This window comes from Protopterus annectens, chromosome 9.part0, assembly GCF_019279795.1.
Source record: "Protopterus annectens isolate FY-2018-M chromosome 9.part0, PAN1.0, whole genome shotgun sequence".
NCBI classification, from domain to species: domain Eukaryota; kingdom Metazoa; phylum Chordata; order Ceratodontiformes; family Protopteridae; genus Protopterus; species Protopterus annectens.
The window spans coordinates 1,005,202,485-1,005,218,783 of NC_056743.1; the positions used below are offsets into that span (position 1 = coordinate 1,005,202,485).

At 42.1% G+C, this 16,299-nt stretch overlaps 1 protein-coding gene across 2 annotated transcripts in view; it reads left to right on the top strand.

The window, feature by feature from the left end:
* The window catches only part of PRKAG1 (protein kinase AMP-activated non-catalytic subunit gamma 1), a 525,734-nt gene that overhangs the window by 437,832 nt on the left and 71,603 nt on the right, over positions 1–16,299 (top strand). For both annotated transcript variants that reach the window (XM_044083782.1, XM_044083783.1), the window contains exon 11: positions 8,503–8,649. In XM_044083782.1, the coding sequence (XP_043939717.1) occupies positions 8,503–8,649 (147 nt within the window). The remainder of the gene's footprint in view (positions 1–8,502; positions 8,650–16,299) is intronic.

Below are 16,299 nucleotides of genomic sequence, written 5' to 3' on the forward strand. Positions count from 1 at the left end.
CCTGACTGCTTTCAAGGACCTACTTCATCCGGAACAACTACTGATAAAGACAGACAATACCACAGTCATGTGGTATATAAACAAGCAGGGAGGCACTCATTCTTACCCCCTTTGCAGACTAGCCATGACTTTGTGGGACACAGCATTGACTTACCAAGTACATCTGCAGGCACAATTCCTGCCAGGGAAGATAAATACTCTGGCAGATGAACTAAGCAGAAACCCCATGGATCCACACAAGTGGAAATTGTATCCACAAGTCTTCAGCATGGTAACAAGGAAATGGGGATGCCCAGACATAGATCTTTTTGTCTCACCTCACAACTACCAACTAAAGAGATCCTGCACGAGGACTTACCACAGACAAGCATGGAAAGTGGATGCCCTATCTTTCAGCTGGAAAAAAATTAACAGTATATACCCTTCCTCCTCTGCTTCTCCTCCCAAAGGTACTCTTAAAGGTCAGACAGGAGAAGCCAAAAATGATACTGATTGCCCCAGACTGGCCACGCCAGTACTGGTATCCAATCCTAAGGAACCTGTCTCATTACCCAGCCTGGACTTTACCTCAAGTGCCTCATCTACTGTCCCAGCAGAACAATCAGATCCTGCACAGCCAACTCAAGACCTTAAATCTGGCAGCATAGAGGATAATGTAGTCATACAAAACACACCTCTCACTAAAGCAGTGATGGATGTCATTTTGGAAGCCAGGAGGCCTAGTACTAGAAAATCCTATGCTGAAAAATGGAAGAGATTCTGTGCTTGGAACCAGGCACAAGGAATTGACACAGCTGTACCAAATATTCCTCAGATTTTACAATACTTGACTGAGATGCTGGACAAAGGCCTATCCTTTTCATCTATAAAAATTCATGCCTCTGCCATTTCGGCTCATTACAATACAAAGCCACCAATCTTTTCTCATCCTTTAAGGCAGTACCTCAGAGGGGTCAAAAATTTAAGGCCAATTTAAGGCCTCCAAGGAGATCACCAATACCTGCATGGGACCTCAATTATGTCTTGGAAAAACTCACCCTGCCTCCTTTTGAGCCAGCCACTACAGCTGATATAAAGTTTTTATCTTGGGAAAACAGCTCTGCTTCTAGCAATAACTTCTGCAAGACAAGTCTCAGAGCTACAAACACTCATGGCTGTGGAACCTTTTATTTTTTATCCAGACAGGGTTTCTCTGAGGACAAACCCGACATTTATGTCTAAGGTAGTGTCCAGTGTGGCCCTTAACCAAACTATTCATCTGCCTACCTTTTATCCAAACCCACAGAATAAGGGGGAGAGAATTCTGCATTCTTTGGACATACATAGACAGCAATGCTTCTAGTTGAACAGAACCAAAGCTTTCAGAAAGACAGAGCAATTACTAGTGGCATTTGCTGCAGCATCACAAGGAATGGCTATCTCAAAGCAGACTATTTCAAAGTGGATAGGCCACTGCATTCGTTTCTGCTATTCACAACATGGCAAGCCAGTACCTAAGGGCATTAGGCCACATTCAACCAGAGCAGCAGCCACCTCAGCAGCCTTCCTCAGGGGAGTACCAACCAAAGACATTTTAGAGGCTGCTACTTGGGAGTTCAGTGCACACCTTCACAAAGCGCTATCACTTACCACTCTACTCTAAATCCAGGCCAGGCTTTGCCACTGCAGTTCTGCAGGGCCTAATAGCCGCTCCTAATGCTATTTAGCTCCAGCCTCCCAACCTTAGCTTTGGGATTCAACCCAATTGTAATGACTGTAACAGTGAAACACGAAGAACATAGTACAGTTGTGTACACTTACCATAAATGTAGATGTTTAAGTGTATTCACTGTTGCAGTCCAGGTTACCCACCCGCCATCCCCCTTTTCTTTGCTGGAACTTATCTGTCCTTCTCTGTTATATACAACCTATGTGGTGTATTTGCTTGTAGATGAAGGCAAAATATATACTTTGGTGCATGCATGTTTTATTGACAAATTTTTAGCCTACCCTTTTGGGGGGCACCTGACATCTGGGGCAAGAAAAACTGAAGAAAATGGCGTGGGCTGCATCTTTTATACCCCTGGCGCACTGACGTCAGGGAAGAGGCAACAGCAACCGATGCCGGACCTAGACTTTGGAATTCAGGCCGACTGAGGGTAGCCTGCCAGCAGGATAACCCAATTGTAATGACTGCAACAGTGAATACACTCGAACATCTACATTTATGGTAAGTGTACACAACTGTACTTTCTCTGCACTTCCTTTTGGCTTATCCACTGCTCCCAGAGTCTTCACAAAATTCCTGGCTTCAGCCATTGCCTAGTGCAGACAGAGAAAGATTCAAATTTACCTATGCTTGGATGATTGCCTGATTCAGGCAGACAGTCAGGAAAAGCTGTTGCAGCACCTGACATATGTAAAGAACCTTCTAACCTCCCTGGGGTACACTATCAATGAAAAGATGTCAAAACTAGTCCCCAGTCAAAAGATTGTATTCCTGGGAGCAAGCTTAGATACAGCATCTCAGATGGCATTCCTTACTCCAGAAATACAAACCTATCTGACAGTCTACTTCACTCAAATGCCCACCAGAACCCAGCTATCCACAAGGAAAATCTTGCAGGCCCTAGGGTTCATGGCTTCGTGCATTCTGCTGATTCCATATGCCAGACTGCATATGAGGAAACTTCAATGGTACTTGAAAAGTCTTCGGTGCCAACATTCTCAGGATCTGGAAACAGTCATACCTATCATACCTTGTCTAAGAACAGAGTTTTTTTGGTGGGCAGAAGCATGCAACCACAAGAAACTACCCTTTACTTAACCCCACGCCGCCCAGACTCTAACCACAGACGCATCAGACTATGCCTGAGGGGTACCTCTGGACGACAAATGCATACAGGGCAACTGGAGCCCAAGTCAAATTCATCTGCACAACAACCAAAAAACAGATGCTAGCTGTTGAGCACACTCCGACAGCTTTCAAATCCCTACTCTCACCAGGACCCCTGCTAGTAAAAACAGACAAACACCACAGTTATGTGGTATGTCAACAAGCATGGGAGAGCCCACTCTTACCCATTCTGCAGGCTGGCCATGGCCCTGTGGAACACGGCCTTCGACATGCAGATTCATCTGCAAGATCAATTCCTGCCAGGCAAACAAAACTCTCGGGCAGACAACTTAAGCAGATATCTACTAGACCCACACGAGTGGCTATTAGACCCAAGCACCTTCAGCCTTCTAACCCTGAAATGGCGGACTCCAGAGGTGGACCTTTTTGCCACCAACTGCAATCACCGGCTTAGCAAATTCTGCACCAGGACACCTCACAGTAGGGCTTGGAAAGTGGATGATCTTTCCTTCCAGTAGGTAAACCTCTCAATCTATGCATTCCCCCTCTGCCTCTTCTCACAAGAATATTATTCAAGATAAGACGGGACAGACCAAGGGCAATCCTGATTGCCCCAGAATGGCCACGCCAGCACTGGTACCCACTACTGCGCAGTCTGTCACCGGTGCCACCCTGGCACCTGCCCCAGATCCCAACCCTCTTCACCCAGCAGGAGGGACAGATCCTGCATCCGCAACTGCAAACCCTGAATCTTGCAGCCTGGCTTATTCCTTCAAGCAAGTGCTGAACATCATTCTTGAAGCCAGAAGACCCAGTATAAGGAAGTCCTATGCTGATAAGTGGAAAAAATGTATTGTTCCTGTTTTCAATCTAAAGGAGAGGACACAGCACTGCCCTCCTTACCTCTAATCCTGGATTACCTAGCATATCTACTCCACAGAGGCCTATCCTTCCCCTATTAAGATCCATGCCTCTGCCATCTTGGCTCATTACAACACTGAGCCACCTCTCTTCTCTCACCCTTTCAAGGAGTTCCTGAGAGGGGCAAACAACCTAAGACCACCAAGGAGAGCATCTACCCCTGCTTGGGACCTTAACTTTGTACTGTAAAAGCTCACACTACCCCCCTTTGAGCCTGCAGCATCAGCAGAGTTAAAATTCCTCTCTTGGAAAACAGCCTTTCTTCTGGCCATCACTTCAGCTAGAAGAGTGTCTGAGCTACAAGCACATATGGCTGTGAAACCCGTCATTGTTTTTCATGCTGACAGGGTCTCCCTCAGGACTAACCCTTCTTTTATTTTATGCCAAAAGTGGTGTCCAGTGGGGTCTCAACCAATCTATCCATTTGCCAACCTTCTTCCCTAATCCTCAAAATAAAGGGGAAAGGATCCTGCACTCCTTGGACGTGCACAGGCAGCTCAGACTCTACCTGGATAGGACTAAAGCCTTCAGGAAATCTGACCAGTTACTAGTCAGTTTTGCTCCAGGGGCAGAGGGCAAGGCCATTTCAAAACAATTTCCAAATGGCTAGCACACTGTATCCATTTCTGCTACAAACACCATGGGAAACCAACCCCATCAGGGGGTCAGAATGCATTCCACTAGGGCAACGTCTACCTCCACAGCATTCCTCAGTTGAGTCCGTACCAGGGACATTCTGGAAGATGCTACCTGGAGTTCTGTACACACCTTCACCAAGCATTTACCACCTACCTATCTTTTCCAAATCCAGGGCGGGTTTTGCAACAGCAATCCTGCAGGGCATACTAGCCAACCCATACTCTCTTGACTGCCTCCACCCTTTCTTCAGCTTTGGGAATTAACCCAAGTGTGACGACTGCAACAGTGAAACACGAAGAAAATAGTACAGTTGTGTACACTTACCATAAATGTAGATGTTCTAGTGTAGTCACTGTTGCAGTCCTGGTTTCCCACCCTCCAGCCCCCTTGTCTCTCTCCTCTTGATGTTTGTTACTCACTCCTTACTGGGTTATTGGTATTTACTTTTTACTGGTGGTTTTCCCACCCTAACTTTGCTCCCTATTTGTGGGGCTCCTGACATTTGGGGCAAGAAAAACTGATGTAATGGTGTCGGCTACCTGTTTTTATACCCCTGATTACCTGACGTCAGTAATGAAGCGACAGCAACCGATGCAGAAATAGTAAGTCTCTGGTATTTGGGCAAACTGAGGGCTACCTGCAGGCAGATAACCCAAGTGGGATGACTGCAACAGTGAATACACTCGAACATCTACTTTTATGGTAAGTGTACACAACTGTACTTTTCTTACCATAATGTTCCATCTGTGTTGCCCAATTTCATTCCATTAATCTTCCTGCCCTCATCCCCCTATCCAAAGTTTATTCGGGAAGCCTAGTAGAAGTTTCTGTAAATTCTATTCCTTGGTTGAGTTTCAATCTGAGGGGAATGTGGGGGAGCAGGCATTATGGGTAGGTATGAGGGAATTTCGAGCTGTGAGAAGGTGGCTGGTTGGTTCCGAGCATTGCAACAAAGTCACTCAGGTTAATGGAATGACGTTGGACAACACAGATGGAACATCATGGTAAGAACATGACTTCATTTTTTTTTCCATTGTCCTTTAAGTCTTGTGTGAAAAAATAATTCCATTTTCTCCCTGTATGTTAATCTGTTATTCTTTTAAGTCCATCTAATTCTCCTATTCTCCTTGTATCTCACTCTTTAATTTCCCTTTCTGCTAACTGACTTCCCTTCATTTCCTTTCTATCCTTAATTGCTGTGCCTTGCACTGTAATGCATATACTCCCCTGCCACTAAATTGGTTCTCTCTTTTTCTTGTCCTTCCCACTCCATCTCAGTTTTAGGTCTTTAATGAGAATAGTTGCTGGATTAATGTTATCTGTCTTCTGTACCCATAGTTTACCGTCCACTCCTTCCCGGGGTGTGTTTTTGGAGCCAAGCCTTTCTTCTTTCCTTCCAGTGTCATACTTTTCATATGTTGTTCTATTCCATGCAGGCATAACACCAAAGTTTTCTCAACTTCTTTACTATTAATCTCTGTCCAAACATCTCTGTCAGTTCTTTTGCACTGCCTTGTAAAAATCACCAAAGTGCGCATTGTCATCTTCTGCTTCTCCACATCTGTGACACTCGTCTGACTTTTTCGTCTGTCCTGTACCACTTGTGCAGTTATCTCCAATTTAAGTCTAAAACTGGAGTTACTCTTTGTAGTTCTTTTCCCATTTTCTGTATTTCTTCCCACATTTCTCATTTCTTCCATAATTTGTATTCTTTCCCCCACCATTGTATATATTGCCTTTCAGACTGTTTTCCCAGTGTACCTTTGCAATCACTTTTATGCTACCTTTTCCACTTGTTTCCCTTTCTTTTGTAGCTCCCTCATCCAACCCCCTTGTATGTCAACAAGTTTCTTTCTTCAGTTTATATTCCTGTTGCAGTGTCTCAAAACTTTTCATTATGGTCATCTCCCCTAACTTATAAATGATCTACAGACTTCGACTCTCTTTTCTCAGTTCTGCATCACAGCTCCAAACACTTTACCTTGCTGTGTCTCCCTGAATCTGTTATGCTTTTCTCCCACCCACCTCCACTTGTCTCCACCTGTTCATACACACAGCTCTTCACTACTCTTGTAACCTTTTGTGAGGGCCCCACACACTTTATTTGCATGTTGCCTGAGCCCCTCATAAGCAGAATATGTATGTGTGTGATCATGCAAAAGTAAAATGTATGTTTTTTTCCTCACATACCAGCTGCTGGAAAACAGCAGTCATGTACTTCATAACTACTCTTCATTCTTTTCCAGCAGCTTAAGTTTGTAAGAAAATATGCAATGTGTCAGACTGTTCTTTTTGAGCAGCTTGGTACATGATTAAGTACATGACTGTTGTTTTCCAGCAGCTGGTATGCAAGGAAAAATGTGCAGTTTCAGCATGAGTCAACAAATGTAAGATATGTAAGAGCATTTCTTTGTTATACTATCTGACTTTCCTTTCCATCACATCATTGCATGTTTAGTTTACAGTCCTGCATTGATGTATTGATGACGGAAGGGTTTTTTTTTGTTTGTTTTGTCGCTAGTAGTACATATAGAGGGGTCCCTGTCAGGAGGACTGGTGTTTTTCTTTCAGATTGCTTGATAGCACTTTGTAGTACAGTTAGAACTACTTAAGCCTGTGAATGCTGTATAGTAAACCATTTTTTTCAACTTGCTTCTGTTAGTGTCTTCTGTTTCCTTCAAATGATTCTTCTGGTGCTTTGTGTCTCCTCCATTTGTGCAGTCTGTTCTGTAATTACCTTCAACGTTTCAGTGCTGAGCCTATCTGCATTATCCTTTATCATTTGACCATCCTCTTCTTGTATTTTTCGTTCCTTTCACTTCAACTTGATGGCCTTCACCTTTTAATGTCTGTGTCATATTTATCACTACTGTATATTGCTTGAAGTCCTTCATCCACTCCGATCGTTTGTATCCTCTGTCTCCTCTGAATCTGTTAACAACCAGTTCTGCTTCTTTCCTCTCCGTATGTCACACTCTTGACTTCTCTGTCATTTTTATTCCCTGGTTTAATGCTTCATTAAATACCCTGGCACCAGAATTACCCCATGATCCTGTTTTGCCAAACCACGCATCTAATGTGATAGAATGTTAAGTTATTTACTTTAAAATATATTCAAGCATCACAGTGCCACAGTGAAGTTGCATTGTCGTCTCATTGCAGAAAGTTCTGTGGTTCAATTTTCAGCAGGAGTACTTTCTGTGCATAATCTGCATGTCTTCCATGTGTCTAACTTAGTTTCCCCCCGTACCCTGGTTTCCTCTCACATCTCAGAGGCAGTGCTGCAATAGGATTGTCATGTCAGAATTGCTCATAGGTGTGGATACTCTGTATTTGTGTGTGTGTGCATATATGTACAATGCAGAAGAAAAGCTTGGCAGTCTGATTCCATTCCGTACCTGCCTAATAAAATCTGTGAGTGACTGTGTTTGGGGAACACTGGACGCATGGAAGTGTGTTTGTGCTTCATCTTAATTGTCCTTCTTTTTATGCAGAAAACTGGCAGTGACTCTAAGAACCAATTAACTGCCATTATGAGTGGTATTGTGTATTGTCCCCTTACAAGACTTCATGCCAAAGTCCTAGGGACTTGCCATTTTTTTTATAAACTATTAGCTTCTAAATGGTGGGTGCTAGTGCTAGTTATGTCTATTGTTTGCTTTATATTATAAAGTTTTTTCCTGCAACAGTGCATGGGTGACAGGAAAAGACTAGAAAGAATGCCGGGGAGTGTCTTGCTGCACCAACAAATACACGAACCATAAGGTGAACTGAAGGTTGTTTCTTAATGTCTAGTTGATAGAAACTCCTGTGTAAATCAGTACTGTTGCAGTGTCTCAGCTTAAAATAAGATCATTAAATTGCTAACAAAGCTCTAATATAAACATTCATACATAACTAAACATTGTGAAAGCACTTTTTTGAGTTTTTATGTTTGTTTTTTTCTTATTTGTGCTCTACTGTTTTATCTGAAAATGTGTATACAGTTTATTACTTGTAAGAATTATTTTTTAGGTGTGTCTTTCTCACCAGCCAGTTCAGTCTTGTATTACAATAATGAAGTCAACTTGACTGTTTTATTTTCTATTTCTTTTTATTACATACAGAATCTTGCAGCTGAGAAGTCTTACAATAATCTTAATGTGTCCGTCACAAAGGGGCTGTGTCACCGTTCACAGTATTTTGAAGGAGTACTGAAGTGTTATCAAAATGAAACCTTGGAGACAATTATCAACCGCCTCGTAGAAGCAGAAGTAAGACATTTTTGAAGTAGTTCTCAGTTTAGCTTTTTTTGCAGCAGCAGCTTTCCAATTTTGACACAGGTTGAAAATGCAATACATTACTGAGTGCTACATTGACTTTAGAGTAATAAACATATTTTTCTGCTGGTGTTTTTGATTGCTGCTATGATTTTTTTTTCTCTTGCAAATCTCTTGCCTGAACAGGATTTTGAGTAGGGAGAGCCACTGCTGCGTCCATTTTCTGAATTTTAGTTTGTCAGAACAAAAGTATAAAAGATCATTTCCTTTTGTCTGTTGCTGGTAAGCTGTAAATGCAATCCCACCAGTCCTTTCTGTTCTCAACAAACATACACTACTACTCAATGCTAGAAGTCTAAACCTCAAAATGTACTCTCTCGAGGCACTCCTAAAAATGGAGAACATCGATATCTATGCAGTAACTGAGACCTGGTTCAAGGCTCCAGAGAGCACCCCTGCAATACCAGGCTACAACTTTTACCACACTTTTCAGTCACCAAACCAGGACCGAAACACTAAAGGTGGAGGAGTGCCAATATTCACCAAGGATATTCACACCACCAGGCTAGTTGCCCAACACAATGCGTCTGAAATTCTCCAGGTGCAACTAACACTAGGTAAGACTGCAATCCAAATTGTAGCTTGCTACAGATCCCCCACCATACCCCAAGATTCTCACTACACCTTTCTAAACATACTGGAAAATATTAAGATAGAACCAAACACCCTAACACTGGGTGATTTTAACTACCCTGCCATTAACTGGGAAAACTACTCATGTACCAACACCTTTGCCCAACGGTTCTTGGAATTCATAAATTCCAATGCCCTGGATCACCTAATCCATAGTCCCACCAGGGGCTCCAATATCCTAGACCTGGTCATTATCAACATGGGAAATCGATACGCCATCCCTATGGTCACCCCTCGTTAGTCAGGTCTGACCATAAGCTAATCACCCTTAACATCCACATCCCACCCCCACCCCCAGTAAGGAAACCTCCATAAAAAACTTCTCCAAAGCCAGCTTCATGCTACTCAAGTCAGAAGTGACACTTCATGACACCCATGCAGACGGGAACTGAAATTTCAACTGCTGAATCCTACACTAAGGCACTGTACGAGCACATCCACTCATGCATGAATCGTGCCATCCCAAATAGAACCAAGATGCTCTCATCCAAAAAAAGGAAGACAATCTAGTGGTCCCCTGCCATAAACAAACTTTACAACAAAAGGAAGAAACTGTTGCAGAAAAGAGGAAAATCCCAGGATGCAAAAAACTCCCTTACCAGCCTCAGTAAGAAACTGAGATCCCTCATAAAATCCTCCAAAGCTAGTTATGAAAATAAAACTGCCAAAGATTCCAAAGACAACCACAAGGCATTCTATAACTATGTCAAGAATCTAAATGGCAATGCTCAGATATGCTCTGAGCTAAAACAGAATGGCATTAAATATACTGATCCCAAGGATATTGCCAATATCCTGGCAGATCGATTCAGTGCCAGCTTCACCCCCCTCTCACCCCCTAAATGGCCCATCTCAATACCGGAAGATTGCCAAATTCCGGTAATAACGGCCACACAGGTCAAAAACGCACTCTCCAAAGCTAAGAATACAACATCCATGGGACCAGATGACATCCCGGGCTGTATACTACATGAACTACAATATGAACTGGCACCTCACCTAAGTGTCATGTTTAATCATAGCCTCACCTCAGGTTTCGTGCCCACTGAGTGGCGCAGAGCTGCAGTTATCCCACTTCACAAGGGGGGATCCACCTTGGATCCCGGAAACTACTGTCCCATCAGTCTGACGAGCCTTATCTGCAAGGCCATGGTGCGTATTGTCATGGAACTTATAAACAAAGACATTGGCAACCTTCAAACACTGGACCCCACCCAGTTTGGGTTCGTGAAGGGCCGATCTTGTCTCCTGAACCTGATTGACTTTGAATCAGTCTCCAGAGCCATTGACAAGGGTAAGGTGGACCACACAGCTTATCTAGACCTTGCCAAGGCCTTTGACACCATCCCCCACTCTGGAATCATAGATAAACTTACTAGGCTGGGCATTAATCCCTACATCACCCAATGGGTTGCTAACTGGTTTACTGATGGAACCCACACTGTAAAAGTAGCCAACTCCAAATCCAGCTCCAGACAAGTGACAAGTGGAGTACCTCAGGGTTCAGTCCTGGGACCGCTCTTGTTTGGCATCTACTTCTCTGAAGTACAGGCCAGCACTAAGGGACTCTGGCTAATAAAGTTCGCAGATGACTGCAAACTGCTAGCCATTATTGAATCCCCAAATGATGTGGATACTCTACAAAAGGGCCTTACAGAAACAGATGCTTGGTGCCAGAGCCATGGGCTCAAGCTCAATGCCAAGAAATGTATAGTTATCCCCTTTGGGAAAAAACATGCATCTGTGAATTACCATATAGGTGGCAGTACACTAAACACCGAAAGTGTGATAAGAGACTTAGGGACACAGGTGGACAGTGGTCTCACCTTCGATAACCATATCACCACAACAGTCAGGAAATCCTTCTATGTGGCACACCTCATCACTAAGGGCTTTTCATCCAGAAAAAAGGAGGTCATTGTCCCACTGTACTCATCCCTCATTAGACCCATTATAGAATACAATGCCCTGTTTGGTATGCACCTCTCAAGATATCTGCAACAACTGGAAAGGCCACAGAAATACCTTACTAAAAGAATCACAGGCCTAAAGCAGATGCCCTACGCTGACCGCCTTAAAAATCTCCAGCTATACTCTGTCGCATATCGTCTACTCAGAGGCGATCTCTGCTTAACATACAAGGCCATGTCAAACCCAGAGCTGTTGGACATGCTACACTTAAAGAAATCCCAAGCCCTCAGAACCACACGCTGCAGGGATCTAAACCTTGTCATCACAATAAACAAAACATGCTGGAGGGATGGGTTCCTGACCCAGAGACTCCCCAGACTCTGGAATAGATTGCCCATACATGTCAAGCAGAGTGCCTCTTTGGCCCTCTTCAGAAGGAACCTTGACGATTGGATGGTAGAAAGGAAATTCACCCCAGGGATCACATCAGTCGCCCTGCTAGACAGGGGTCCTGTGAAGTAAATAGTGTGGGAAGAAATAGCCAGGGAATTGTTATGGCTAGGCTTGTATAGGCCCTAGGGCTGATAGCCTAGTACCAACCTATGAACCTATGCCTTTAATTTAGAAGTAATAGTGATATTAGGAAGTGTGTAGTCCACTTATGCTGTCACATATTACATATTTTTAGTTTGTGTTCTTAAATTTGTGTAAGTACCATGTAGAAGAACACCATTAATTACTTTTTTTTTGTATTCTTTTTTCTTTCATGTTTGATAATTATCAAGCGTAGTATTATTAGTACTTGAGTCCTGTGTATCCCCCCTAACTAAATATCCCAAGCATGGGGGAGGGTTGATAGCCTGGAAAGTCATGAGGTTATTTGAGTCTGGTACAGCATCCTGTCAGTGAGGGCATTCCTGATAAGGCACCAACCCTGCCACTGGTGGCAGCACGTGCACCTGTGTCACCAAAAGGCAGGGGCATTGGTGAGCTTCCATCCAAATGAGATGAGAGCTGCTCTGCCCAGCTGAGAACTACCAAGCCCACATCCCCATTTCCTGGCCATTTTGATGTCCTACATGCCCTCCTGCTAGATGCAGGCATTCAGCTGAGCAGATCCCCACCACTCCCACTGCTTTGGGGTAGGCAAGCTGGCATTCACCACTCAGTGTATTTCTCCACCCAGCTGGCTTTTCTGGACCTGAGCCACTATTCAAATTCTGTCCATCTGAGGCGTATATACAGCTTTATCCCTTTATGCAGAGTTGGTCTGTCCATTCATTAGTGTTTATAGCTAAATTACCTGTAATTGCTCCTGTATGAGCACCCCCCCCTTGATTGTTCCTAGGCCTTTTGTATTTCCTTCCTTATACATGTAATGCATTATAAGCGACTCATCGTTGTTGCATGTTATATTCCTTGCATTGTAGTGAAGGTTTTGCACAAACAATTCAAACACCTGATGTGCCATTTCTCGAGTTAAAGGCTAGTATGTAAAATAGTGTGAGCTACAGTAGTACTTGTGGGTACATCCATAAATGTATGGCTTAAAAAAATGCTAGTAGTTGACATTATTACATTTCTTGTATGTTGGGGGAAGCTTTGCTTACTTGTGCAGTGAAAAAAAAATCAGTCTAAACTACAGTCATTTAGAGAAATGAATAGAATGACTAATGCATTGTGGAGTAACATAAACAAGAGGAAGTCAGACTGTGAGATAACACTGACTCTGACCGATAATATATCAATTCTCATAGGAAGAACCCGAATGCAATTTGAAGTATTGATTTAGATGACATTAACTTGTTTAGTCCTATGTTTGTATTCACTGCTTATAATAAACATTTCTCAGGCATATCAACTGCTACTAGTAATAATATATTTATATTTTCAAAATTAGATACAAAAGGATTTTTCTTGCCCGTACATCTCTATGCATGACATTGTTATAGCCTTAAGTAAGCTCCAGAATAAAAATTCTGCAGGTCCAGATGGCACTCTCCCAATTTTATTTAATAATTTAAAATATGAGTTGGTCAGTCCTCTATCTGTAATATTTAATTCTTTGTTAAGTTCTTGCACTGTGCCATCTTCTTGGAAATTATCAGCTGTAACCCCAGTACATAAAAAATGCAAGCCTTTGGATATGAATAATTTTCATCTTGCTGTATTGCAGAAGTGTTTTGAAAGGTGCCTTGCAGAACTTATAATGCATGACAGAGTTTTAAATAAATTACATGGTTTACATCGACATGGCTTTAGTGCTGACAGATCTTGTCTAATGTAGTGGCCATGTTATGACTGCTGATTTGGGTCTGTCTGCAGTGGTTATATTTTTAGACCTGGGCAAGCCTTTTGCTAGTCCCACATAATGCAGTGTACGATACTCTTTTAAGAGATAATTTAATTCTTAGCTCATTAACTGGGTTGTGGAGTTGTTACTGGATAGGAGGCATGTAGTTTCAGTTATGGGTCATGTTTTTGATCCCTGTTTTGTATCAGCAAGAGATTCCACAGTGTTCTGTGTTGGGTCAACTGCTATTTATTGTTGTGTTTGTAACTTTCCAGTAATAAAATATGGTTGGATGAACATATATGCTGTGGATTATAAGATGGAGTTTGCTGTTACTTCAGTTGGTGATTATGACAGCATTATTAAATACATAGAAATCTCTAATTGGGCCAGTAGTACGGGAATAAAGTTTTGTACACAAGTGTGGAATGTATTTTTGCAAAAAAAAAAAAAAAAAAACACCACCTCTTTTACTACATAATGTCCAATTACTTGAGGTCTCAGATTATAGAGATTTAGGAATATTTCATCAGACATGATATTAACTAAACATCTTAATGAAATTACAGTTAAAGCTATGAAACAATTAGGTTTATTGCTAAAAATCTGTTAGAGATTACCAGCATATAGCAGCATTATACAAAACTTGTATTCGACTTTTACCGGAGTATAATAGTGTTTTTGTATTTATATAAGGATCATTTGGATAAATTTAGAAAAGGATCAACTTAAATTTGGTAAGAGAATTAGAGTATTTAGTGAACAATTCTATGTAGAGAGATGGGTCAATCTAAAATTATATTCTATACATTATAGATACCTTAAGAGGTAAATTCATTTTGGATTTAAGTTTTTCTAGTGAACTGATTCAAGCTATGTTTGAAATTAATATGAACAGCAGCGTAAGAAACACATAATAACTGTATTTTTAAAGTTAAAATTGTTGGAACTGCTATGAGACTTAAATACAGAATTCAATTAATTTCCATAGTGTGGAATAGACTCTCACTGGAGATTAGGAAATCTGATTCTCTTCCTATTTTTAAAAAGAGGTTAGACATTTGGTTGCCTGCCAAAGTGCATTCCTCAGAATTGACTGTTTCAGCATGTTTAGATGGCCTTATGGCCCAAATGCTGTATAAACACTTGTGAACTTAAACAACTTGGTAACCATTGTGCCATTTGGCTTGCTGAAAAAAAAAATACTTGGCTTTTCAAAATGTATAACGCATATTTGTTTTCTTTAGATTGTGTTATGGTAGAGGGAAAAAATGTCTGCATTTGCTCACGTTCATATATTGTTGGTAGTACATTTATTTACACTTGAAAATATTTTAATTTGTCCAGGCAAGGAAGCTGTATTTGCAAAATGGAAACTTCATTAACTTAAAGCTTGTTTGTAAAGCAGTTGTAATTAGTTTGTAGATTGGCATCTGCTTTATCTGTTACCATCTTTTATTTACTGTAATCATGTAATCAATTTACTGAAATAAAGTAGAGCACATATCGTGCTCTGGGACTTCTATTATGGTGGTGTGTAAGGGATTCTGATCTTCTTTACACTGTGTATCCCAAAATACATTTTATTTTGCAGAGCAGGATTTATGGCAGGTTAAACTAGAAGCATGTAAAGAGGTTAAGTACACCACCACGACCAAAGCAGCTAAGAGCAGCTCTGTCTTAGGAGGAGGGGGGGGGTGCAGATGTATTGAAACGCCACGTCACCTTAGTATTTTGTGACACCCCCTTCCACTTTGTGTATGCAGAAACTCCCCAATGAAATGTCAGCACTTGAAATGTTGAGTGGTGACATACCAAAAAAAAAAAAACCATTAAACTCAGGAGGAGTGAATCTTGAATATTGTTCTCTTTTAAACTTCATATTTTTTTTGCAAGGTGGACAACCCCAACCCCCCAACCCCCCCCCCCCCCCGATTTTATATATGTTAACTCCAAGAATTCCTATCTTGTAGAAAAAGGAATATACTGAGAAATGATCATCTTGGACATGGTATATGTAGGTCCATTTTTTTGGCCATTCAGTCTCCATATTTTGTGACTTGCTGTAGTGGGTCCTGACATTTCAGATGGTTACGGTCTGCAACCAAGAAATGGTTAAGGGCAGAAGAACATTGTACTTGCAGAGTCAGGATGGCAATGCACATGCAAGAATGATGAAGAGTATGAGTAAAACTTTAATAATGTGCTGTGCAAACTGCGATCAGTGACTACATGAAAACTGTTCATCTCATGTTGTGTTGTAATGGGCAGTCATTGTCTTCTTCTTTCGGCTTTTCCTGGTTAGGGGTCGCCACAGCGGATCACCATCCGCTCATGATTGGCAGTGGAGTTTTATGGTGTCGAGTTGCCAGCCCGGCACACAACCTTCCACAGAAGGCACACACACTCACACCTAGGGCCAATTTAGTATGTCCAATCCACCTACATCTTTGGGATGTGGGAGGAAACCGGAGCACCCGGAGGAAACCCACACAACCACAGGGGGGACATGCAGACTCCGCACAGAAGGCACCCCAGCCAAGGATCGAACCGGACAACCTCTTGTTGTGAGGCGGCAATGCTAACCGCTGCACCACTGTGGCCGCCCTTGTGTTGTAATGGGCAGTAGCCATCTTAAAGTCCTGCATAGAAGCATTCTCAGCATGAACATCCAGAAGTATTCGTTGGTGATCTCTCTAGACATCACAGCTGCACTGTTGGGCTGAGATACATACCAGCATGAGGTA